This window comes from Prinia subflava, unplaced genomic scaffold (assembly GCF_021018805.1).
Source record: "Prinia subflava isolate CZ2003 ecotype Zambia unplaced genomic scaffold, Cam_Psub_1.2 scaffold_47_NEW, whole genome shotgun sequence".
NCBI classification, from domain to species: Eukaryota; Metazoa; Chordata; class Aves; order Passeriformes; family Cisticolidae; genus Prinia; species Prinia subflava.
The window spans coordinates 522,280-547,861 of record NW_026961001.1 but is presented as its reverse complement, the minus strand read 5'-3'; the positions used below and the strand labels follow the sequence as shown (position 1 = coordinate 547,861).

The 25,582-nt window shown below is 50.7% G+C and overlaps 3 protein-coding genes and 1 pseudogene across 6 annotated transcripts in view; 2 read left to right on the top strand and 2 right to left on the bottom strand.

The window, feature by feature from the left end:
* Positions 1–25,582, top strand: part of LOC134565370 (zinc finger protein OZF-like) — a 270,401-nt gene that overhangs the window by 175,114 nt on the left and 69,705 nt on the right. The window lies entirely within an intron of this gene.
* LOC134565394 (zinc finger protein 239-like) overlaps positions 1–25,582 on the bottom strand; it is a 103,520-nt gene that overhangs the window by 15,431 nt on the left and 62,507 nt on the right. The window contains exon 2 of one of the 2 annotated variants that reach the window (XM_063424964.1): positions 25,270–25,406. The exons of the other annotated variant lie outside the window; for it this stretch is intronic. Within the exon in view, the coding sequence (XP_063281034.1) occupies positions 25,270–25,278 (9 nt within the window). The 5' untranslated portion in view covers positions 25,279–25,406. The remainder of the gene's footprint in view (positions 1–25,269; positions 25,407–25,582) is intronic. 2 annotated transcript variants of the gene reach the window in all.
* LOC134565379 (class I histocompatibility antigen, F10 alpha chain-like) lies at positions 3,485–9,678 on the top strand. 3 transcript variants are annotated; one of them, XM_063424937.1, is made up of 8 exons: positions 3,485–3,806; positions 6,697–6,960; positions 7,302–7,577; positions 7,706–7,978; positions 8,064–8,171; positions 8,270–8,305; positions 8,425–8,457; positions 9,038–9,678. In XM_063424937.1, the coding sequence occupies exons 1-8, from the start codon at positions 3,500–3,502 to the stop codon at positions 9,049–9,051; spliced, it is 1,311 nt and encodes a 436-aa protein (XP_063281007.1). In that variant the 5' UTR covers positions 3,485–3,499; the 3' UTR covers positions 9,052–9,678. The 3 variants fall into 3 exon arrangements, with proteins under 3 accessions (XP_063281007.1, XP_063281006.1, XP_063281008.1); XM_063424936.1 differs by having other exon boundaries at positions 9,035–9,678; XM_063424938.1 differs by lacking the exon at positions 3,485–3,806 and adding an exon at positions 3,862–3,974 and having other exon boundaries at positions 9,035–9,678.
* The window catches only part of LOC134565410 (zinc finger protein 345-like), a 69,773-nt pseudogene continuing 62,790 nt past the window's right edge, over positions 18,600–25,582 (bottom strand).

The window sequence follows — 25,582 nt, the reverse complement described above, 5'->3', positions numbered from 1 at the left end:
AAAATTATATATATATATATGATGTCTAAACTCATGAATATGTATGTACCCCAGCAGTGCAGCAGTGCATAGAGAACACCCCAGCGCTGGATATTGTCCTTTTTTAAATCCCTGATTAAACTTATAATGATCTCAAAGAGTGAGCTTCATTTTTCACAAAACAAACCCTAACCCTCCTTGCACTCCTTTGGGCACTCCAGAAGGACCAAGCCTGTCCCAGCTGTGCTCTGCAGGCTGACACTGCTCTGCCTCCAGAGGAGCAGCCTGTGCAGGGCAGCTCTGCTGGGCCCCCAAAGCTCCGGCCACAGCTCCCAGCAGAGGGGAGAGCCCTGCAGAGCTGCCAGAGGTGCTGGGCGTGCTGGCACTGACCTCTCCTGCAGTGGCCCTGTCGAGTCCTCTATAAACAGCTCGGAAAGCCCTGGAGGCAAAACAGCAGAGAAGAAAGAGGCAGCGCTTTAGCCGGGCTGTGCACAGGGCAGGGCCCCGCCTCCCTTTCCCCGCACTCCGGTATTTCTCGGAAACCTCGGCTGAGGAGCGGCCTCGGCGCTGGGCCCGGCCCGGGCAGGAGGCCAAGGAGCCGCTGCTGCCCTGAACCGCCGGGAGCTCGGCGGGACCTGGAGCTGAGGGCGCGGGGAGCTGCGGCTGAGGCCGGCAGGGAGCAGGAGCCACCTGCAGCCCCGGCAGGAGCCCCGGCAGGAGCAGGGGATGCCTGAGAGAGGCCCCGGGCCGTGGGAAGCCCCTGCAGAGCCGTGGAAGCGGCTCCTGGCGGTGCTGGGGAGCCCGAGGGGATCCCCGCTGGAGCAGCCTGTTCCTGAGGGACTGTGTCCCGGGAGAGGGGCCCCGGGCTGGGGCAGGACAAGGATTCCTGTCTGCAGGGGGAAGCAGTGACAGGACCTGACTGTGCCCCCCATCCATCCCCGGTGCCTCTGGGTGGGGAGGGGAGGGAATGGAGGATAAAGTTAAGCCCGGGAAGGAGGGAGAGGTGAGGGGAAGATGTTTTCGTAGGAATTATTTTCCCTCTCATTCTCTTTCTCTGATTTGTTTGATAATAAATTCAATTCATTTGCTCCAGTCAAGTGTGTTGTGCCCATGAGCAGTGATTGAACTCTCCCTACCCTCATCCAGACCCTCGAGCCTTTCCTTGTGTGTTCTGTGGAAAACGAGGTTCATTTTCCCGGTAAAATTTTATAAGTTCAATATAAAGACAATTAGGAGACAGAATAAAGCAAATTAGTTAAACAACTACGGCCGGCCGGTGACTTGGCATTTAGCCAAGAGTACACTTTACCATCTCAGAATATTTCTTTAAAAGGACCAGCACGTTACATATTCAAAGCCCCTAATGCATTATTCAAACATTCCTTGGAGTTTAGATGTTCTCTTGGTTTCAAACGCCCCTCCCCCCAAACCTGTCCCCATTTTATCAATTCAACATTTTATTACTCCTTGCAGTCAAATCTCTTTGTGGCTCTACTCTGTTGTCTCACTCTCTGGTAACACAGAGGCAATAATTCTTCCTTTGTGGTTCTGGTGTCTGCTGCTGTTATCTTCCTCCAGACAGGATAATCCAATAATGGGTGGGGAATTTCCTGATTATCTTTACCATTCTTCTGAATTAGCTACAAAAAGCATCTCACATCACATAGTTTCTATTTTATATTCTACTATAACCTAAAATATAGATATATTTTTTCATCACACCACCACTTCTACGCCCTGTTAATAGCAGAAATTGAAAAACCCTATGTTAATACTGCAAAGCCTTCCAACATTATACACATAGCATTCATTTTATTATTTTCGAAAAGCCAACTTTATAATACGTATCTGTAACATGCCCATGGCGAGGAGGGAAGTGAGAGAGGTTTTGGCCCCTTTCCAGCATCCCCGTCCCAATCCCGGCCTCAGCCGCAGCTCCCCGCGCCCTCAGCTCCAGGTCCCGCCGAGCTCCCGGCGGTTCAGGGCAGCAGCGGCTCCTTGGCCTCCTGCCCGGGCCGGGCCCAGCGCCGAGGCCGCTCCTCAGCCGAGGTTTCCGAGAAATGCCGGAGTGCGGGGAAAGGGAGGCGGGGCCCTGCCCTGGGCACAGCCCGCCGCTCGCTGTGATTGGCTGATCCTGCCGTCACTCCTCGTTCTCGCGCGCTGATAGGGCAGAGTGGCGACGAGCCCCCGCGTCCCGCCCCCCGGTGGGCCGTGTGGCAGCAGAGGCGCCATTGGCGGAGCGCGTGTGCGGGCCCGGGAGCGGCGGCAGCGGCCGGAGCCCGGTGAGGCGGCGGCGGAGCTCGGAGGCGGCCCCAGCGCAGCGTCCGGGGACGGGGCAGCCTCTTCTGTCCTACCCACACGAACCGGGACGAGCCAGCGCCGCTCCGGGCCCGGCTCCTGCCCAGGCCCCCGCGGGAAGGAGAGCGCGGGCAGCCGCTCCCGCAGCGCCCTCAGGCCACGGCCAACACGGCGCCCACACGGCACAAGGAAGCCGCCACAGCCCCCTGCCGCCCCCTCCGCCCGCAGCCATGGCCCGGCCCAGCCCCGCCAGAAGCCAGCGCGGCTCCCACCTGCGCTGGGGCCGCCTCCGAGCTCCGCCGCCGCCCCAGCGGTGGTTCCCGGTCACCCCCGGGATGATCCCGGTCACCCCCAGGATGTTCCAAATCGCTGCCAGTATGATCCCAGTTTCCCCCAACACGGTCCCAGTGGCTCCCAGTCATCCCCTGCATGGCCCCTTTCACTCTCAGTCACTCCCAGTAAGAGTCCAGTGTGGCCCCAGTCAGTTCCAGTATGAACGCAATCACACCTTCTATGATGCCATTTGCCCCCACTGTGGTCCCAGTTGCTCCCAGTGCAAGTCCAGTCAACCCCAGTATGACGCCAGTCACTCCCAGATCCTCCCAGTATTATTCCAGCCACTCTAGGTATGACCCTGTCAGTCCCAGTATGATCCCAGTATGATCCCAGCATGGGCCCAGCAGCTCCCAGTATGATCCCAGTTGCCCCCTGCATTATTCCAGTTTCTCCTGTTCATCCCTACCATGGATCTGGTCACTCCCAGTATTATTCCAGTCAGTCCCAGGATGATCCAAACCACTCCCAGCCTCTCCCAGTACACCTCAGTTGTCCCCAGCATGCTCCCAGTAGCCCACAGTGTGGTCCCAGTATATCCCAGTATGATCTCTGGTGCCCCAGTTCTGCTCCCAGTGGGGTCTTTTCCCAGTCTGTCCCGGTCTGTCCCAGTCCCTTCCCAGCAGCAGTCACCATTTCCCAGATCCTGCTCCCGCTGCCCCATTCCCAGGCACTGGGACACCCCCCAGCACCCCCTTATCCCCCACTGACACCCCCCTGCACCCCCTTTCCCGGGTATCCTCCTCACCCAGCCCCTGCATCCCCTGTTTCCATCACCCGGGGACCCCCAGACCCCCATTCCCGGCCAGCCCGGGGCACCGCACCCCCAGGCCTCCCTTTCCCGGGAAACCCGAGCTGGGCACGGGGCTCTGCAGCCGCTCGGGGAGTGATGAGCACCCGAAGGAAAGGGAGAGGAGAGAGAGAGAGAGAGAGCAGGAGATTGGGAATCAGGAATCGCAGTCCCAGTGCCCAGTCCTGCTCCGCCGGGGGTGGGAGCCGCACCCGCAGGAAAAATTGGATCCACTGCTCCCGGTGTTTCCCGGGCTTTGGGCCGAACCCAGCGGGTTCCGGGCACAGTTTGAGCGCAGGGCCCGGGAGTTCAGCACAGCCCGGCCCGGGGGTCCCGCGGTGCGTGGCCCTGCAGGGTCCCAGATGGATCCCTGAGGGATCTGGAGGGGTTCCAGGAAGGGATTCAGGTGAGTTCCCTGGAATTCCCCTTTTCCCCTCCTCCCTGCTCCCTCGGGCACTTTCGCTTTCTGCCCCGCAGCTGCGAGCGAGGACGGCTGCGATGGCTCCGGCGCTGGGGCTGGGGGCGCTCCTGGGGCTCCTGGGGCTCCTGGGGGAGCCGGGGGGCGCGACGAGAGGTGAGTGGGACCCCCCGAAATCGGGACCCCCTGAACTGCAATTCCCGGGCACCGGGACCCCCCTGATGTTCCTTTCCCAGGCATAGGAACCCCCCCGAATCCCCAATTTGGGTCCTGTGACCCCCCCTTCCACCCCCTTCCCCAGCATCGAGACTCCCCTGTACCCCCTTATCTGGCACCGAGATCCCCCTGAGCCCCCATTTCTGGCACCGGCACCCCTGAACCTCCATTTTTGGCCACCGGAACCCCCTTGAATCCCTAATTCCGGGACGGAAACAACCCTGAACGCCCCTTTTTGGGCACCGGGACCCCCCTGCACCCCATCACCTGGGACTGGGACCCCCCCACACCCCCATCAGTGCTCTGGGACCCCCCTGCACCCCCTATTCCAGTCCCAAAAACCCCTGCACCCCCTTATCTGGAATCTGGAACCCCCTGAACCTCCATTCACGGGCACCGGGACCCCCCTGAACTCTCATTTTGGGGCACCAGGACCCCTTGAACCTCAGAATCCTGGAAGAGACCCCCCTGAACCCCACTTCCCAGGCACCGGGACCCCCTGAACCCTCATTCTGCTGCACCAAGACCCTCCAAGCCCCCATTTCTGCCTTTCCCAGCCCCCACCCTCCACTTCCCTCAACACCAGGGACCCGTGTACCCCCTTTCCTGGGCACAGGGACCCTCTGAACCCCCCATCCCGTCTCTCCCAGTGCCCTCACCCCACTTCCCTTGACCCCGGGACCCCCCTTGAACCTCTGTTCCTGTGCATGGGCATCCTGCTGCACCCCCTTATCCAGGACTGGGACCCCTTCCTGGACCCCCTTCACGTGTTCTGGGACCCCCCCATACTCCCTTTAGGGACATCCCACTTTTCCCAGACCCCACATCTGCCCTTTCCCTTGGCCTTTGGACTCCTCAGACCTCCCAAATTTCCATGTCCCAGAGGGTCCGGCCACCCCAGGGGGATCTCAGCGGGGATCCAATGGGATCCAGATGAGCTCCCTGAATTCCCCCTTTCCCCCCGTCCCCTCCCCCCCCACACTGCGTTCCCTAGGTCTCTTTCTCTTTCCCGTTGCCCAGGCTGCATTCCAAGGATCTGCCTGCCTCTCCCAGCCCCAGACCCCCCCAGACCCAGGGATCCCCTGGACCCCCAGTCCTGCCTTTGCCACCTCCTAGACCTCACTTCCCTAAACACTGGGACCCCCGGACCCCCCTTTCGTGGGCACAGGGACCTCCTGGATCCCCCATCCCTCCTCTCCCAGTCCCTTCCTTGAACCTTGGACCCTTCCTGGCTCTCCCATTTCTGCTTCCTGACCCTTGGACATTCCCAGATCCCATAATCTCTTCATCCCCTCAGTTCTTCACCTCCTGTATGTCCTGTGGTGGGTCCCAGGGGGTCCAGGAGAGTCCCTGGAGGATCCCTGGGGGAATTCTGGGCCCTGGGACCCCCCTGAATTTCCAGCCCCGGGCACTGGAACCCCCCTGCACCCCCTTATCTGGCACCAATCCCCCTCTGCACCCCCTTTTCTCATCCCTCCCACCTACCCTAATCCCGAGACCCCCCTTTTCCTTAATCCTGAGAGCCCCTGGATGCCCATTCCTGCTTTTCTCAGCCCCCAGCTCTCCCTTTCCTCTGCATCGAGGACGCCTGAGCCTCCTATTCCCAGGTCTCCTGTACTGCTTTGAAAGCAAAACCAGTGAGACTCCAAGTCAGAAATACAATTTAATAGAGAGAGAAGAATAAACAAGAATGGTAAAAATAAAATAAAATAAAATAAAATAAAATAAAATAAAATAAAATAAAATAAAATAAAATAAAATAAAATAAAATAAAATAAAATAAAATAAAATAAAATAAAATAAAATAAAATAAAATAAAATACAAGCAATAGTACAAAGGATCACTGACAGAGTCAGAATGCAAACATGACACCTGTTGGTCCGGGTGTTGGAAGCAGTTCCAGGTAAGTCCTCCTGGAGTGACAGATGTAGCTCCATTGGAGTAGAGATGATCCTCAAGAAAGGGTCCAGTCTTCCTCTGGGAATCCAGTGGAAAAGAGGATGACTGGGGTCCCTGTGTCCCCATTTTATCTGGGCAGGGAATGGTTGGCTCCTCCCTACTGGGTGGTGCATCTCACCATGGGATGATGTAATGTGTCATGTCACTGGTGAGCATTAATGGCCCATTAGCAGAAGATATCCTCCGGAGGGGGAAATGAAGTCCATGAAAGAAATAAGAAACACTGCCTTATCTGGTGTTATCGGGTGTCCCATTAACTGAAGGCATCTGCCCTCTTTCCCCCCCTAGAGTTACAAGAGATAAAGGACAGTATCTCCCAACCGGCTTCAACAGATGCAAATAGAATACATATTTTGGTTACATTTTTCAACCCAAGACATCTCCCCACCTTGTGACCCCTCTTTCCTTGGGACTGGGGACCCCTGGACCCCTTTTCCTGGGTCTGGGGATTCCCTGGAACCCCCATCCCACGTCTCCCAGTCCCTGCAACCCCCCCCCTTCCGTAGATCTGGAACCCCCTGAGGCCCCATTCCTGGACACCGGGACCCCCCTGCACACCCTTTCCTGTCCATCCCACCTCTCCCAGCCCTGCACACCCTTTCCTTGGCCCTGGGATCCCCAAACCCCTTCCCAGCTCTCCCAGTTTCCCCTTGCATTGATCCACGACCCTCTCAACCCCCCCAAATCTCCGTGTCCTCCCAGTTCTCCACTCCCTGCGTTACCTGCAAGTGGCAGTTTCAGAGCCCAGCCCGGGGGTCCCCCAGTTCATGTCCACTGGGTTTGTGGATGGGATCCCCTTTGTGCGCTACGACAGCGAGCGGGGCCGGGCGGAGCCGCTGACGCAGTGGATGAAGGAGGGAGCAGAGCCAGGATATTGGGATAGGGAGACCCAGATCAATGAGAGGAACCAGCACATGGATATTGTGAGCCTGGAGACTCTGCGGGACCGGTACAACCAGAGCAGGGGTGAGTGGGGGGATCTGAAGGGCTGGGATGGGATCTGTGCAGTTGGGATGGGATCCATGGGGCTGGGATGGGATCTATAGGTCTCAGATCTGGATTCACAGGGCTCCAAGGGGCTGCAATGGAGATCCATTATGATGGCATGGAATTTCTTGTGATCCACAGGTTTGGGACATGGATCCATGGGACTGGGATGGGATCTGTGGGGCCAGGTTGGGGTCCGTGGGTTTAGGATGTAAATCCATGGGGCTAGGATGGGACCTGTGGAGCTCCATAGGGCTGGAATGGGGCTCTGTGGGGGTGGGATGCAGTTCCATGGGTCTCTGTGGGTACAATCCCCCCAGGTCTCCACACCATGCAACGTCTTGCTGGCTGTGACCTCCTGTCCGACGGGAGCGTCCGTGGATCCTACCGGGATGGCTACGACGGGCGGGATTTCCTCTCCTTCGAGCTGGGATCCGGGAGATTCGTGGCTGCCGACAGCGCTGCTGAGATCACCAGGAGGCACTGGGAACATGAAGGGAACGAGGCTGAGAGGTGGACAAATTATCTGAAGCACGAGTGCCCAGAATGGCTCTGGAAATACGTTGGATACGGGAAGAAGGAGCTGGAGCGCAAAGGTGGGTGGGAATTTGGGAACAGAGGATTTGAGAGCACAGTAATTCCTGTGGGAGTTGCATGGGCAGATCTTGCCACCATCCATTCCCATGGAATTCCATGGTGTGATCTCACCCTTATCCCATTCCAGAGCCCCCTGATGTCCACGTGTCCGGAAAGGAGGAACATGGGACACTGATCTTGTCCTGCCACGCGTACGGATTCTATCCCAACACCATCGTAGTCAACTGGATGAAGGGGGATGAAATCTGGGATCAGGAGACGGAGTGGGGCGGGATTGTTCCCAACAGCGACGGCACTTTCCACACCTGGGCCAGGATCGAGGCGCTGCTGGAGGAGCGGGAGCAGTACTGGTGCCGGGTGGAGCATCCCGGAATGCTGGAGCCCAGGATCTTTGCCTGGGGTGAGGCTGGGAATGTGGGAATTGGGAATTTGGAATTCCCAAATGGGGATTCCCCTTTCCCTCCTCACTATCCCGCATTTCCCAGAGCCAACATCTGGCAGGAATTTCACCGTGGTGGTCGCTGTGTCTGCCATCGCTGCCATCCTCATCTTCACCTTCCTCATTGATTTCATCGTCTGGATGCTCCAATCTGGTAACACACAGGATAAGGGTCAGGAAGAAGCACAGATCCACCCGGCACTGTTCCAGGGATCCTGTCCCACTGATGCTGACCCCACTGTTTTTGCACAGGTTGGAGGGACAGGAATGGATACAACATGGCAGCCAGTGAGTTCCAGTGGCTGATCCAGCTCTGGATCCCCTCTGTGTGGATCCCAGGATGGATCCTGGGGTTATTCCCAGGGTGTGATCCATGCTGGGATCTCATGGATCTTCTGTTTCTGCAGGAAGAGATGTGGGAACCAACGGTTCAATCACAGGTACGGAGTGGGATCAGAGTCAGATTCCAGAGGGAGATCAGGTCCTTGAGTGTCCCAAAATCAGGACTGGGATCAGGGATGGATTCTAGATCAGAGGAAGAGTCCAGAGCAGGATCAGGTGGAATTGTAGAGTGAGATCGGGGCTGGATTCTGGAGCGGGATCAGGTGGGATGGATGGGGCAGGATTGGTGCAAGATGGATGGAGAGGGATCAGGGCTGGATTCCAGATAAGGATCAGGTGGGATGGATGGAGCAGGACTGGGGCAGGAGGGATGGGGCTGGATAAGGTGGGATTCTGGATCAAGGCAGGATTCCAGTGTAGGATTGGTTGGGTTGGATGGAGTGGGGTTGGGGCAGGATGAATGGAGTGGGATCAGGTGGAATGGATGGAGCAGGATTGGCATGGAATGGATGGAGCAGGATCAGGTTGGGATTCCAGAGAGGGATTGCAGTAGGATTGGGGTGGGATCAGGTGGAATTCTGGAGCAGCTCCCGCTCTCTATGGGCTCCACAGCCAGGTCCATCCTGTGGGATGGGAACAGGGACAGGGTGACACCATCACCCTCTCTCATCCCAGCAGGAATCACCGTCTGAGCAATCCACAGAGCTGGATCAGCCCCTTTCCTCTTCCCAGAAAAGCTGAGAGCTGCCGGCAGAGCTCATCCCACTGCTCCCACCCACCCCACTGCTCTTGCTAACGGATCAATTTCCTGTTTTCCAATGTATTCAAAAAGATATTCCCAATGCTTTAGTTCTGGTGTGAAATTATCCTGCTTTGGGCAATAAATCCTGGTTGGGGCGAGGTAGGGTTTAGGGTTGTAATTGTAAAAGTGTTTAAGGCTTATTCTCAGCAGAAGGCCCTGCGGGAAAGGCACAGCTGCAGGCTGGAGGGTTGGAAGGGGTGAGAGGCAGTGAGGAGTGAGGAGAGATCAGCTGGGTGATGGCTGGAAGTGAGATTGTGATTGGCTGGAGGGATGCATGGACAGAGTATTGGCAGAACGATGACTGGCTGGAGGGATGGGTGGACAGCGTATAAGCAGGATGGTGATTGGCTGGAGGGATGCGTGGAAAGCGTATGAGCAGAACAGTGATTGGCTGGAGGGACGCATGGACAGCAGCACGGTAGCTGGGCCAGCCAATGGGTGCCTTCTTTCTGTTGAGTTATGCTAGGTCTTGGTTTGGTTTCAGTTATGTCGGGTAGAGATTAAAGGTGTAAAAAGAGTGCGATTTCTCCATTAAACTGATCTTTTTTGGATGGATAAAGGGGTCTGCTTTGTTCCCCATTGCTGCGAATGGCGCCCGAACAGGGACCTTTAAGGTGGCGCAGGGTGTGCAGACAGATCCGGTGGCAACTCCCACTGGGTCAAGGAACTGGCAGGGAAGAGTCCGGGAACAGGATCCAGGGACAGGATCCAGGAAGAGTTCAGGAAAGGAACTCAAGGAACTGAAAGTGTGTGCACCTCACCTGGAGGGTGAGTAGACCAGTGGGAGCAAGTATGGCAGGAGGAATATCCCTGGAGCAAAGCAGGAGCCTGGGCCAGGTACAGCGGCTCCTACATCAGCAATCCGTTAGTGTGGCTGATGTAAAGTTAAACACCCTGCTGAACTGGGTCTCTGACCATGTCAAACATTTTCCCCTTAGGGGGCCCCTGCAATTAGAAGCCTGGCAAGCAGTGGGGCAGAGACTTTTTAATATCGCCGGGATGGTGATGCCAAAGCTTGTGGCCACCTCTCTACACAGGGGACAGTTATGGCAGCAATTAAAGGAAATCGGTGAATACCGGCCACTGCCCGGCTTTGGAAGGAGACTCACCCAAACCCTCAGCGCCACCAGAGTGTCACAGATGACACGAGAGGAACTGCACGAGGACACACTGATGAGCAAAGCAGGAAAAGGGGTGACTTTATTCACAAAACTCGATTTTATACATTTCGTATGGTGCCTGTGGATTGGAGGACGGACTCCCACCTCTCAAACCACATTGGTCAAGCCAACTGTCAATCAACTTTCTCTTCCTACTTAAAAATATGTAAACATTGAAGGACCATTAGCAAAAGACGGCCATTGTTTATAGTAGAAAGTGTGATAAAGTAAAAATTCTGACTCCAACATGAAAGACAATTCAGAAGGCTTAGAAAAGTCTTCAAAAACAGGGTGACACCAGAGCAATTCTATGACCCCAAAATCAACCCATATTCCGAGGAATTACCTCTACCCTTAGACTGACCCGAGCCCTGGGAAGTTGCCTGACCCTGAGATTAACCCAACCCCACAGAGCTCCCTGACCCAGATACAAACCCTTGTGGGATTGGCCCCCTCGGCGTGGGGTTCCTGTATGGGGAACAGGCAGGGGCCCCTCTCCCTGCCCAAAATGGCAGCACAGGAGTCCAGCAATGGCAAAAATGCAGGGAGGCCGCCATGGAGGAGGGCAGCCTGGGGGTTGTTATGGCCTGCCCAGTAATAAATGCACCAAACCAGCAGCTGGACCATAAAATAATTAAAGAACTGTGAGCACTAGTGAAAGAAAGCAGCACATCCTCCCATCACACCCTAACTCACCCTAAAGTCCATCAGTGCCGCATTGTGGTGGCCCCTAGGCCATCTGATGGGGATGTCACTCTCCCTTGGAAAGTCTGTAGCCTTTTGGCTTCAGGAGTGTGATGGATGACTCCCCATGAAGGAGTCTCTCTAGGAGCCCGCTCTTGTGGTTAGAGTGAGCAAACTGGTTCACATCTGTGGGAATCTAAAAAGCAAAAGACGCCAGAAGGTGCAAAAAGGCCCCAGAAGGTGGACAAAAAGCTGAAGAAAGGCTGGGAATCTCAAAACTTTCCCATGGGAAGCTAAGAAATTAGGAACCAAGTGAATAATACATTTATATCTCTCATAAGGAACAAGAACAAGGGATGACTGCTGGTTCAGGATGTAAAAGATCTTAGATACATGCTTTGCAAAGATAGAAAAAGTTTCAATCTCAAAGAATGAATGATTGTGTATTGTTTCTTAGGTTTACAGCAGCCTTTTTGTTAATATTAAACCCCCGTGGGTCTTCCTCTGATTTGCTAGAATAATATGATTCTAAACTTCTTCTTGTAAACTATTGGTTGCGAAAATATCTAGAAAAGGTTCTGCATCAACTGTGGCCTTGTCTCTGATCTAGCCTTGCCTGGATTTTGTTGTTTTCCTGTGTCTCTTGTTTATTGCTTGTATGATATGGACAAATAATAAATCCTAAGTCCACAACTAGACAGAGTCCCACACAGTTTGTGAGATGCTGACTGATCTGGTACATATCCATGCTGCTTTGCTGTTCCCTGTTAATTTGTTACCCCCTATTGGTTGTTTCTCCAGTTCCTGGTTTTTACCCCAGCTCATTGGTCCCTTTTTGATCCTCTCCCCGACTGGTCCTTTTCTCAGTCCTGATCCCCACTGGCCAAGTTGTGAAACCCCACCCCCTGACTTCCCTATATAATCCTTGCTCCCCTAAGCTCCCCAGTTCTTCTGTCCCTGAACTCCAGAGAATCAAGAAGGCTTTCAGAAGACAGGGGGACTCCATCTTGCTCCATCTCTCCCGCGTCGCCTGCAGTGGGCAAAGTCGTGGTTGAGCTGTTTGGCAGCCCTCACAAAAGAGCACAGAAATCACTCCAGGCAAGGAGCGTGCCTGTGCCCGCAGGACCCCTTTCTAAAGGTGCTTCTGGTGAGAAGGTCGTGGCACCTCACCATCGCACCCATCCGCCACACCATGTGTGTCCTCACGGTGCCCCAAGACTGGAAATGTGCAATGAAAATGATTCTGACAGTGATGCAGTTTGCAGTCTGGCTAGCCAACTATGAAGAACTGTGTACAACCCAGGCAGAAGCACTGCAGGATACAATTCCATCCATCACTGTTGCGCAGCTGACCACAGAGGGTGCTTTCCCAATCTCTACAGTGCAGGCAGGGTACCTGTGTGTCCTAGGTTACAATGTAAGATGTGCCCCAAGTATGAGTTCTATCACCACCTTCAGGAGCTGTTGGAACCAGGTGGGGCAGTGTTTCCCTTGCCCCTCCCTCCGGACTATCTTCTGTTCATGGGCCATCAAGGCCTTGCCTGTGACTCACAGGTAACTCCCTCCAGGAGCTCTCTCTGTTTAATGGGCAATCAAGGACCCACTGAACGACTCATGGAATGACCTCAGCCCATTGTGAGATGCTCCACCCAGGGGAAGGAGCCAAGCATTCCCATCTGGATATAATCTGGGATTTGGGACAGCACAGCAGGCCTTACCCACTGGATTCCCAGAGGACAAGAGCTACCAGACCTTTCTACAGGATCACTGCTTCAACAAGACTGCTTCATCTGGACTGCCACCACAACCATAACTAACAGGGTGTCAGGTTGTATTCTGACTCTGTCAGTGGTCTTTTGTGCTATTGCTTTTATTTTATTTTATTTTATTTTTTCCCTTTGATTTGATTTGATTTCATTTGATTTCATTTTACTTTATTTAATTTAATTTCAATTTCATTTCATTTTTACCTGTTTTTTTTCTCTCCTGTTCAATTGTATTTGCGACTTGGAGTCTCTCACTGGTTTCCCTTTCAAACCAGCACACTGTGGGATACATGTGACACCATCACTCGCTCAGTCAGCCCTGCAGGCCCCATGGCGACCCCCAGGAACGGGTACTGACTCTAACTTGTCTTCTGCTGAGATTTTACGGGGTCTGGTGGAGTTGTTCATGAAGTTCCTAGACAGGCTGCAAGCCGGACTCTCTCAACAAGACAATAACGATGAGGCTGAAGCTGTCCTGCTGCCGTAGCTCGCTTTCACAAACAAAATGAGGATTGCAAAGGGCGCTCACTGCATGCTGTGTTCATAATCCACATACTTGTGATAAGCAGACATGGTTAGAGCATGCCAGAATGTGGGTACTGCTGCTTGTAATAACGAGTCTCTGGCAGCGGCTTTAGCAGCACACCTCTGGGTATTGGACATGCAGGCAGGAGGTTGTTTTAAATGTGCCTCGATGGGTCATTTTAAAAGGGATTGCCCTCTACAAGAGGACAAAATAAATATACCACCTAGGGATTATCCCCAGTGCAAGAGAGGGAGGCATTGGGTTGCTGACTGCAGCATCCAGTGCCCTGGAAAAGGGAAGGTTACTCAGCCAGAAACCTTCTGATGGGGCCTGGTCCCAGCATCCCAGAGAATCAAAGAAATGCAAGACAAAACGTTTGGCAAGTGAGGTCCTGCCTGCAAGCACAGGCAGTGCAGGGCTGGACCTTGCCTCCAGAGAATCAATAACTGTTAGGACATCTTCACCACATTTAGTTCCTACTGGAGTGTGGGGACCCCTTGGTAATACTACCCATGCCTTGTTAACAGGGCATTCCTCTACCACTAAGTTGGGACTTTTTGTACTGCCCCGAGTTATTGATTCAGATTATGAGGGTGAGATATGGATTATGTTATGGACTCCTGTGCCACCCTCTTTATACCACTAGGTCAGCACATAGCACCACTTATTCCCTTCTCTAACAAAACCCCGGGTGGCAAGGGTAAACGTGGCACAAATAATTTTGGAAGCACAGGTCAACCACAGATTTTCTGGACAAGTTCTATTACAACAGCTCAGACAATTTTAACATGCACTATAGATGGTAAAAAAATTTTAAAGGGCTTGTTGATACTGGAGCACATGTTTCTATTATTAAAAGCCATGAATGGCCTAGTGATTGGCCCACAATCAGCCCCACATCGACCCTAACTGGGCGGGGGGGGGGGAATGCAACAGCCTAGACAAAGTGCTCACCTTCAGCTTCTCCTTGGCCATGATGGACAAACTGCTCAGGTTGCCCCATTTATTGCCTCTACACCGTGCACATTATGGGGAAGAGATGTTTGGGGAAAAATTGGGACAACCCTACAAATATTCTCAACCTCACAGGAAAGCCTTTTCCATGGGGGCCATTGATCAGCTGTTCCAAAATCAAATACTAGATATATGTAAACTCACATGGTGGACTGAAGATCCTGTGTGGGTCATCCAATGCCCCCTGCATGTTGAAACCCTGGTCACCGAGAATTCCAGAGTTTCTGTGCTGACAGGCACTGATCCCCCAAAAAACACTGCATTTGAGCTGTGAGGCTGTGGAGAAGGCTTCCAAAATTGAATGACAGCACTGGGATTATAGGTGTGTAGTTTGAATAGAAGTGTGTGATATCACAGGGTGGAAAACTTGGAGTTTAAGGTTTTAGAATATAGTTATATATATATAAAGCAAGATGGACCTTTTAGGGAAGAGGCTAGTCCTTCTTTTTCACCATCTTCTTCACCTTCTTCTTCATGGGTCTAGGTGGTATTTTTAAATTGGATAGAAAAGTCCACATTACGGGCCATGGGTGGTTGGTTTTTGTGTTAAAAGTAAAAATAATTTAGGTGTCATTTCTTAATTAGACAGTTTATCTTTAAAAGACCTTGTAGAGCAGGAGATACAGCTCCATTTTTAGTTTGTTAGCTAGAAGTGCTGTGGAACTCATGGCTTGTGAGACTGTAATATGGGTAAGAATTAATAAACATCTGAGTCCGAAGAAGAAATACCATCTCGCACATTTAATCCTGACCCTGGCAAAAAGAAGACAAAATGCAACAGCTACGGGAGGAACAGTTACATTTGAAACAGCTTGCAGAAGAGCAATTGTCCTTGGGTCATCTCTGTCCATCCTCTAGCACTTGGAATACCCCTGTATTTTGTACACCTAAGCAAAATGGCAAGTGATAATTATGACAGGATCTATGGGCAGTAAATGCAGTGATCCAACCAATGGGTGCTCTGCAACCTGGGCTTCCATCACCTACAGTGATTCCCCTCAACTGGCCCTTAATAATTTTAGACCTAAAAGACTGGTTTTTTACCATCCCTTTACACCCTGATGATGCACCTCGGTTTGCCTTCTCAGTGCCTACGTTGAAACATGCAGAACCAATGAAGAGATTTCTTCGGACTGCATTGCCACAAGGCAAGGGTAACATCCCAACTACACACCAAAGGGTAGTTGGACTTGCCCTACAGCCTGTTGGTCGTAAATGTCCTGCTGCAATCTGTCTTGGGTTATGTAACAAAACCAAAAAAAGTGTATTCTATTTCATCTGTAGAAAGAAGCTGAGGGATGGTTTCTTTTTTCTTTATATCTTGTAACTCCAGGGGGGAGGGGACGGATGCCTTCTGACAACAGGCCAGCTGTTAAACCAGGTAGGGCAGTGTTTCTTATCTCTTTCACCACTGTCCACCCTCGGGGGATATCTTCTGTTAATGGGCCATTAATGCTCACCAATGACATGACACATTACATCATACCATTGTGAGATGCTCCACCCAGTGGGGAGGAGCCAACCATTCCCAACCCATAAAAAACGGGGACACAGGGACCCCAGATCATCCTCTTTTCCACTGGATTCTCAGAGGAAGACCGGACTCATCTCACTGCCACTGAACCTGTCTACAGGATCATCTCTACTCCAACAGAACAACATCTCTTTCATGAGGAGGATTTATTTGGACTGCTTCCAACACCCTGACCAACAGGGTGCCAGGTAGTATCTCTGTCAGAGTTTTCTAAGACTTTTGTTTGCTTGCTTGTTTGGTTTTTGTACTACTGAGTCTGTACTTTTAATATTCCTAGTAAAGAACGGTTATTCCTATTCCCATCATTTACCCCAAAAGCCCCTAATTTCAAAATTATAATGATTTGGAAAGAGGGAGTTTACATTCTCCATTCCAAGGGGAGCTCCAACTTTCCCTGACAGATATTGGTCTTTCCAAACTTTGACACTCACTTCCAGAATTCATGGTGAAAGGAAATGCGAGAGCACACAAACCAATGATAGTTGTTTCAAACACTTTGCCAAACATTTTTCAACAAGCAAAATTGAGTCGTGCCTTCTCCCACCAAAACGCACAAGCACTTGTGCGAACGTCTCATCTCGGGTTTAACCCCCAGAGATTAGGGTGATAAATTGTCTCTGCCCTTTGATGAGTCACGAGCCGGGTGCAAAGAAACACATGCAGTCTTCAGGTTTCTCGTGTTCAAGGTCTCGCTCTCTGTTTATTATTTCTTATCTCACAAGCTCTTCTCATGCCCTGCGGAGCTCTGTGTAGCAGCAGGGGCAACGACGCTCTCCCCTCCTCTGGGAGGGTCTTGACCTCTTATACTACACATTACGTTTCTATTATTTACAATTAATCACCAATACCCAACACCTATGCTAGACAGGTCATATCTACTTTGACCCCATCCAAATGTGCCACCTTCACAGCAGAAATGTTGGACCAGAAGAAGAAGGACAAGACCACACCCTGAATCCTCCATCTTGTCCTCTCAAGTCCACCCACCCAAAATACATGCACCCCCAGTGATAAACTGATTACTATCTATTTCACACTTTGGTGACTTTTAACTCTTCCTGCAATGTAGGTAGTTTCTCCCATGGACTGAAGTCAAAGCCTGCATCTCCCTGGGCTCTGTGCCAAGGCTTAACCCCCGCCCCCGTACAGATCTCAGACCCCCCTGTACACACTCCAAACCCCCCTGTCTGGGTCGCAGACAGGGGGTCCCTGAGCCTCCAGGGCGACCAGAGGGATACCCTGAACTCCAACAGTCTCACATCTCCAAAGGTCAAGCTAAAGCCATTACTGGTGCTTGCCCTGACTGTCAACTTGTACAACCTCCTGTTCCTGCAGGAGCTGTCAACCCACAAGGGTTGCAAAGCCTGCAACTATGGCAGACAGGTATCACCTAATACCCATCTTCTGGGAAATTTAAATATAATCATGTATCTGGAGACACTTTTCCAGATGCAGTTCTTGCCTCTGTCCATACAGGTGCAACAGCCAATTCAGCCTGTCAATATTTTCTACAAGCTTTTGCCTCATTAGGAGTACCCCAAGAAATAAAAACAGACAATGGCCCTGCACACAGCTCAAAAATTGGCCACATTTCAAATGGATTTGGGTCTTTGTCACATTTTTGGAATTCCTCACTGTCCCACAAGTCAGGCAATTATTGAAAGGACACACCACACTCTAAAACCCATTTTAGATCAACAGAAGAGGGAAATGGCCCAAGCAACCCCTCATATGAGGTTAAGCAAAGCTTTATATGTTTTGAATTTTTTTAAAAGCTCATTTGCAGAACCAAATCCACCGATTTTTAGGCACTTGTCAAATAACACACAGGCAAAATGGAAAGAAAATCCTCCAGCTTTAATCAGAAACCCTGAGACAGCACAAACTGAAGGTCTGTTTTGTTTAATAACCTGGGGCAAAGGCTCTGCTTGTGTTTCCAGAGGTGCAGGATGTAAGTGGGTTCCAGTGAAGAACGTGAAGCTGTATCACGCACAAGAGCCCCGACAATTCCACGAGCAGGGAAACGAGCACGCAGACGTGAGCCGCACAGAGAGACTGCAGTTCATGCCCCACGTCCCCTCCCCAACCTGCAAAAACTGCCAACCTTGGATTTGATGTCAGTGTTGAAACTGTAAAAAATCATTGGTATTGGAGAGCTTGTTTGGCAAAAGCATAGCGCCCACCATGTTCAAAAGAATATCAAGATTCCCAAATTTGAAAAATGTTTCAAATTTTTCATGTAAAATGTAAAAGGGACAGCTCAGTGCCTTATAGTTGGCCAGTCCCTGAACAAATCTGGGAAAATATAAGAGCAAACGATGCCAGATTTACTCAGAAATTGAAATAGATGGGAAAGCTTCTTACCAAAAAGTAGCTTGTCTTGGTTTGAAAGACAGGTGTCTGCTAGGGAGGACAGGGCTTCCATAGAGATGGAGAATTCAAACCCCCCTCCCTCCAAATTATTATAATTTTGAAAATCAAGGGGCTCTCAGGCAAAGATATGGGGATAGGAATAACAGTTCTTTACTCGTGTGTATAACCAGGCAAACAAACAACTACAGCATTAACAACACAACATAACCAGGAACCTCGAGGGGCTTTGCTTCACAGAGCCCGGGGCAGTCTGATCCCGGTGCCCCTGCAGGACTCTGAGAGCACCAAGCTGGAACGGTGGAAAATCCTGGGCTGGTGGATGAGATCAATCAGGAGCTCCATCGGCAGTAGGAAAAAAACGTATTGGAGAGGAATATTGTGTTTTGGGGGGTGGAAAATGGGATTTTTTGTGGAAAAGGAATTCAGGAAGGAAAATGTGATTTTGGAGGAAAAAAGATGATTTTAGGGGAAAAAGCTAGGATTTGGGGGAAAAAGGAGGATTTGGAGGAAAGAGGTGATTTGGGGGAAAAGAAAGGGATTTAGGGGGCAAAAAGGGAGCTTTAAGAGGGAAAAAGGGGATTTGGAGGGGGAAAGGGGATCTTGGGGGGAAAAGGAAGATTTGGGGTTGGTTTGGGGTATCTTAAAGGAATCCTGGGATTTTTCAGGTATTTTGGGGGAATTTCTGGGTAATTTTCAGGGTGTTTTTGAGAGATTTTTGGGGTGGGTTTTGGGAGTATTTTTGGGAGTGTTTTGGGGTTTTTTTGAGGTGATAGCTGGAACTGCGGCTGGAACTGCAGGATCTCCTGGCAGGGCAGAGGGTGCAGGGCTACAGTGTAGCAAAGACCCAGGGCAGTGCCGGAGAAAACATCGGGGGTGGTTTGAAAAACGAGGTTCACTTTCTTAATAAAATTTATTAAAAATAACTTAATTTAAAAAAAGACAATTAGGAAACAGCAAAGGACTCTCGGCTGGGTGATTTGGCGTTCAGCCAAGAGCACACCTTACCCTTTCAGAACATTCCTCTAAAAGGATCAGCATGTTACATATTCAAAATACCCTAATAATGCACTATTCAAACGTTCCTTGGAGTTCAGATGCCCTCCTAGTTTCAACCCCACAAACCTGTCTCCATTTTACTAATTTTTTTTACTAAAGTAGCATTTTAATACTCCTTGTAGATAAATTTCTTGGTGGCGCCTCTTGGTCGTCTCATGTCTCATTCTCTGATAACGGAAGGATCAATAAATTCTTCCTTCAGAGCTTTGAGGGGTCTGCCCCATTATCTTCATCCAGATAATCCAAGAATTTGGAGAATTTCCTGATTATCTTTCCTGTTATTTCTGGGTTAGCTACAAAAAGCATCTTCCATCACACAGCGTCTATCTTAAAATTATGCTAAAACCTAGAAATATATCTATACAATCATCACATCACTAAGCCCTGTAATTTGCAGAAAAGAAACCATATTAATACAGCAAAACCTTCCCATACTCATATTTGTGAAAGCCAACTTTATAACATGCATTTATAACACAGCGAATTCTCCTTGTGGACTGCAGCAGCTCAACGGTCCTCTTTCTGATGCCGAGAGCAAGAAAGAGCGCAGCTGCCCCCAGCCCTGTCCTTTACCTGTCCCCAGGACTCTCAGTATCTTCCCACTCCGAGAGAAAACTCAGAGAGACAAAAAAAAGGTGCAGCCAGGTGCTACACTCCTCTCCTTTGGCCACTTTGTTCTTTTTAAGTGCCTATCAGTACCCAGTATTCAGTTTCCTAGCAACTTATGGGAAAAAATTCTATAAGTAAAAAAGAAACAAATGCAACTCCCAACAACAGAAAAGCACAGGGAGCCGCCATTTTGTTGGCAGAGGGGGACATCTGCAAGGCTGGGTGAACCACGCACGGGCCGAGGGAGCCAAGAAAAGGTTCGGTGGGACAGGGCACGGGGTCGGTCATGGCTCAGTGGGGCTGAGCCCGGCTCTGATTTTGGCAGGGCTACCCACCCTTTCTGCGGGGGGCCGGTCACACAACTGCTCACCAGGACCTCTAACTTGCTCATAACTTCATTAAATCTGTGCATGCAGGGAGCAAAGAAGCTGTAATTTCATCTGTCTTTATGCAGCTTCCAGGAGGGTTTTAATTACCCAGAGCAATAAATCTTTTCTTTCTTGCTTAGAAACAGAACGAGAATGCACTCCTGTCAAAGTCTTTAAATTATAATAAACATACCTTTGTTATTTTGAGAATTTTTTGACCCAATCTCACGACCTCCAGTGCTCACCTGCCTCAACTTGCAGTGATTCTTCTCACCTTTTGCTGTTGATCTAGAAATCAGCATTTCAGCTTTGTTAGTTTTTTTAAGACTTCCGGTTCATATTTAACTGCTCTCTCACAGAGAATATGTTGGAGGATATTTAATGTAGCCTGTTCTTCTTTTGACAATATCTTTTCCATTCCCCCGCCTTGGCCGCTCACCTTACTCAATGTACCCGCTGCAGCGTATGTGTATTTTATCCAGAGCCTTTTCCCAGGAGTTTTGTCTGTCCCAAACCCATGGAGCCATCCTCCAACTCCCCCCACCACAGTCCTGCCATGGCGGTCTCCGACCAGGCCTCCTGCTTTTTCACTCCACAGCACCCCCTTCAGAGTCCTTCAAACTCCAAAGAGTCTTGGTCTGCTTCCCTATCACACCTTCTATCACATCATGGTTCACCAACATGTGGGAGTTCAGGACCTCTGCACGACCAACCAATAGCATTGAGCAGAAGCCATTTATTGTTTACATTAAGCTATCTTTGTACATTCTAAAACTAATGTTTATGCGATCATGCATTATTTGATTGGTGCATCTATCTTGTCCATGTGTTCAGTACCACCTTGCAGGAAATATGACTGGATACAGTCCACTGCTCCATGGGCCTCCTTTATCTAGTTCTTGCAGTCTTGGAATTCTGTTTCCCAGCTTCTTCTTACTTCTTTTAGCACTGTTGATGTCTCTGTAACCTTGATGAATTCCCGAGGATTCTGGTAAGAATAACTACAGGTGGTTTGGCTGGAGTGAGAAGTTTTAAACTTACATGATCATGAACAGACTCTGTAACTAATTAAAGTCAGAGAGTGGTATGTTTATTCACTGGCAGATGGCACAGCAGTCATCACCGAAAGGCGTGACCACACCAAACAAGGTTCTTTACCCTCTATTTATTTCCCAAGATGCTACATACAATACAGATGCATAACTCCAGCACCTCCCAGCTCCATTCTGTATTAAAATGAGGTATTAGTCCTTCATGCGTGCGCAATTCTTCTCTTCAATTGGGTTGCTGATCTCGAATTGGGTCAGTGCTCTCAAAGGATGAAGTCAGGAGAGTATTCATCAGGTCTCTGGGACCCTCTGGCACAATCCAGGGTCCCCTGTTTCATGACTGATTGATTCACAGTCCAGGTGCTGGGCATTGTTCTTACTGCTTTCAATCTGTTCTTACAACAGTTCACTTACTCCACTTTCTTCTATACCAAGCTCCTAATAGCAAATAATATAACAATTAGCTCTGGCTTAAGTGTCAAATAATCATTAACCCACAATTTGCTTCTCTAACTTACATCTTGATCAATGTGAATTGGTTCCAACTCTTAGCTACAATTTTAACTCTTTAAAATCGTGATTCACAGGCATTTCCTGGCAGCTATTTTCTAGGAACACCCCTGAGTCTGGGGACTTTTGGAGTACAGTTTTGGAGAGAGACAGCTCTGTCTGGCTTTCCCCTCCCTGTTGAGGCCTCTCATCTGCCCCCAACACCCTGGGGCTGCTGGGATTTCCCTCCTGGGGACAAGGACGTTCATTCCCTTCCAGGACCCCAATGCACAGAGGAGGGCCCAGGAAAGGGGCTCCTTGAGCAGCTGCCCCACAACCTCCGCCAGGGTCTCCCAGTGCAGCCAGAGCCGCTGGGCCTGGGGTCCCCAAAGCCCTCAGCAAGGCCCAAGTCCCTGCCAGGAACCCTCAACTCCCTCAAACCCAGCATCCCCCACAGCCCCTGCAAGTTCCCCCCATGGCACCGGCCATGGCCATGTCCCCACGCGTCACTGGCCATGTCCCACCATGTCCTCACCCATGGCTGTCTCCCCACCACATTTCCATCCCTCTCATTGTCCCACACATATCCCATCTGTGCCATATCTCCATCTCTGCTCCTGTCCCCCCCGTGTCCTTACGAATGGCCACGTCCTTCTCCATGTTCATGAGTTGCCACATCACTCTCCATGTCTATATCCCACCATGTCTATGTCCCCCCATGCCTTCAACCATGGCTTAGTTCAATGTCTTTATTTTTAACCCACTGTTGGATACTTTAAAGAGATGAAGAAAAATTTTAAAAAAACCAGGTCCAAAAGAAAAGGATTTTCGTGTCCGTGCTGGCTGAGAATCCATGTGGTTGTGTGGGTGCTAAGAACCCTTTTTGGAGGAGTTTCCACCCCCCCGTCTCCAAAATCTTGGTCTTTGCACCAGTTCATCACTATTTGGCTGGAAAAGACACCCTCGGGCAACAGGAAATCAAAATTGTGGAATCCCTGAGGCAGGAAAAGACCTCCAAGACCATCCAGTATTCCTTGATAACCCTACAAGATAGGATTGAATACAAAAGATCTTCTGGGGTTGAAAGTCAACAAATCCACTCTCCCCAAGGAATTCCCAATGTCAGTCTGTGTCCCGATGGATGTTCCTGCCCCTGCGTTCATCCAGGTGCTTATAGGGGGACAGGAAGATGTGGAGCATCCCAGCCAGGTGTCTTCTCAACAGGGATCACCAGGACCATGGATCACCAGGGCTCTGCCCAATGGGGGTCACAGGGGATCATCCAACACCGATCCTCCCATGGGGGATGGAGCTGGAGCAGCGCATTGAGCTCTTCCCGCTCTCGGGGCACTCGCAGGTGTTATAAATGCCAATCCACTTTGCCAATTGAAATATAAGTGGGTTTATTAAAAAAATCAAATTACAGAATTTCGCTAAAACCAACAAGCGGAGTTACGGTGACGATAACCCGGGGATCATCAAAGGTGAACCGGAAAGCAGCCTCTATCACAGTGCAGTCCCCCAGAATTCACGAATTGGCCCTGTTTGGTGTCCAGGCTTTATACATTTTATTTGGCCCCTGGCATAAGATTTCCCCACAGTTCTTTGTTTCCTCAGAATAGTTATTTGAATGCATCGCCGTTGTTGGTCTGCTGAATGGGGTCTTCCTATGGGAGGGAGAAGTGTCAATTTTGGACCCTGGTGAGGGAATGGAAGCTGAAATTTTGAATGGATGCCGAAATTTTGAATGGACAGATGTTCTCCTCCAGTGATCAGTGAGATGATGGGGCTTTGATGATTCTGCTACCTTTGGGAGGAAGAACTGATTGCTTATCTTAATGTGTCCTCCTTTCTGATGCCAATGACAGTGCCCAGGGTTCCTGACATTTCATTGTCTCCTCCTAAATGGTGGTTTCTGGGTAGTGCCTGCCTCAGAATTCATCAATTCTGTGGCTGGCTGGAACTAAGGTTACATTTCACATAACATATTTAGAGTTGGTGTTTATGATTTAACATACTATAATCCATAAGAACACGAATTAATATACTATGTTTACCACAAACGGCTTCCCTTAGTGGTGACTCTGTTGGTGTTGGAACAAGTTGGAGCTCTGTGAGAAGCTCTTCCCACACTGGGGACACTCGTAGGGCCTCTCCGCGGTGTGGATGCGCTGGTGCCTTTTGAGGTTGGAGTTTTGCTTGAAGCCCTTCCCGCTGTCGGGGCAGTGGAAGGGCCTCCTTGTGAAATCGCTGATGTTTCAGGAGATGGGAGCTGTTCTAAAACCTCTTCCCACACTCAGGACACTCCTAGGACCTCTGCCCAGTGTGGATGAGCTGGTGGGTAGTGAGGTTGGAGTTGCGCTTGAAGCCCTTCCCGCAGTCGGGGCAGCGGAAGGGCCTCTCCTCTGTGTGAATCTGCTGGTGTCTGAGGAGATTTGAGCTGGTCTTAAACCCCTTGCCACACTCGGGACACTCGTAGGGCCGCTCACCAGTGTGGATGAGCTGGTGTTTTCTCAGACTGGAGTTCAATCCAAAGCTCTTCCCACATTTCAAGCAGGTGTAGTCCTTTTCCCCAGTGTGGATCACCTGGTGCCGGATCAGACTGGAGCTGTCTCTGAAGTTCTTCCCACATTCCTCACACTTGTACGGCTTTTCCCCAGTGTGGATCCACCTGTGCTTGTTCAGAATGGAACTGTGGTTGAAGCTCATCCCACACTCCCCACACTTGTAGGGCCGTTCCCCGGTGTGGATCCTCTGATGTTTTATCAGGCTGGAGTTGTCGCTGAAGCTCTTCCCACATTCCCCACACTCAAAGGGCTTTTCCCCGCTGTGGATTCTCTTGTGCTGGATCAAACTGGAGCTCCGGCTGAAACCCTTCCCACACTCCCCACACTCGTAGGGCCGTTCCCCAGTGTGGATCACCTGGTGCCGGATCAGTTCAGAGCTCCAGCTGAAACCCTTCCCACATTCCAGGCACTTGTGGGGCTTCTCCCCTCCATCAGGCTTCTCACCCAGCTCTGAGCTCCGCCTGCATCTCCGGCCGCTCTCCTGGCACAGGGGGGGTCTTTCCTCCTCACAGCTCCCTGCGCTGGGTTTGCAGCCCCTCCTCGGGCGGGATCTCCGGGACTTTTCCTCCTCCTCCATCAGGACACTCCTTGGGAATGAAAAATCCTGGTTTGGGGAAAAAACAAGAGGAGAGATCCTTAGGCTGGGGGTTCCTCCTTGCCCAGGTTCATCTCAGGAAATCATTGGCACCTTGTGTCTGTAAGAACCTCCAAAACACCAAGATTCAGCCCAAAACTTCTCCAAACATCAAGACACAGATCAAAAACTCCGCAAACATCAAGATTCAGCCAAAACCTCTTCTAAAATATTGAATCAGCCCCTTGCAAATAAACAATGTACCAACATTTAGCCCAATAAACCTCAGAAATACCAAGATTCACTCCCATGACAATCGTGGATCCCCTCCCCAGTCACCTGCTGCATGTGGGGGGGCAACGCTCCTGGGGCTGGGGGGAGGCTGCAGATCCAGGGAGGGGTGGAACCTTGTGGTGCCTCCTCTTCCTGATCCTCCTTCTCCTCCTGTGTGCCTACCTGATGGAGTGCATGCCCCCCTGGGTTCCCCAGGGAGAGAGAAAGATGTAGGGATTGAATTAAAGCCCTTAGACAAATTAAAATATATCAAGCCACGTAAATATGAAGTAGAAGTTTAGACTTTAGTATTTAAATAAGCAGACTCTTAAGTCTCTTAAGAATTTGCCAGTTAGGACAGAGCCCAGAGCCTTAAGGG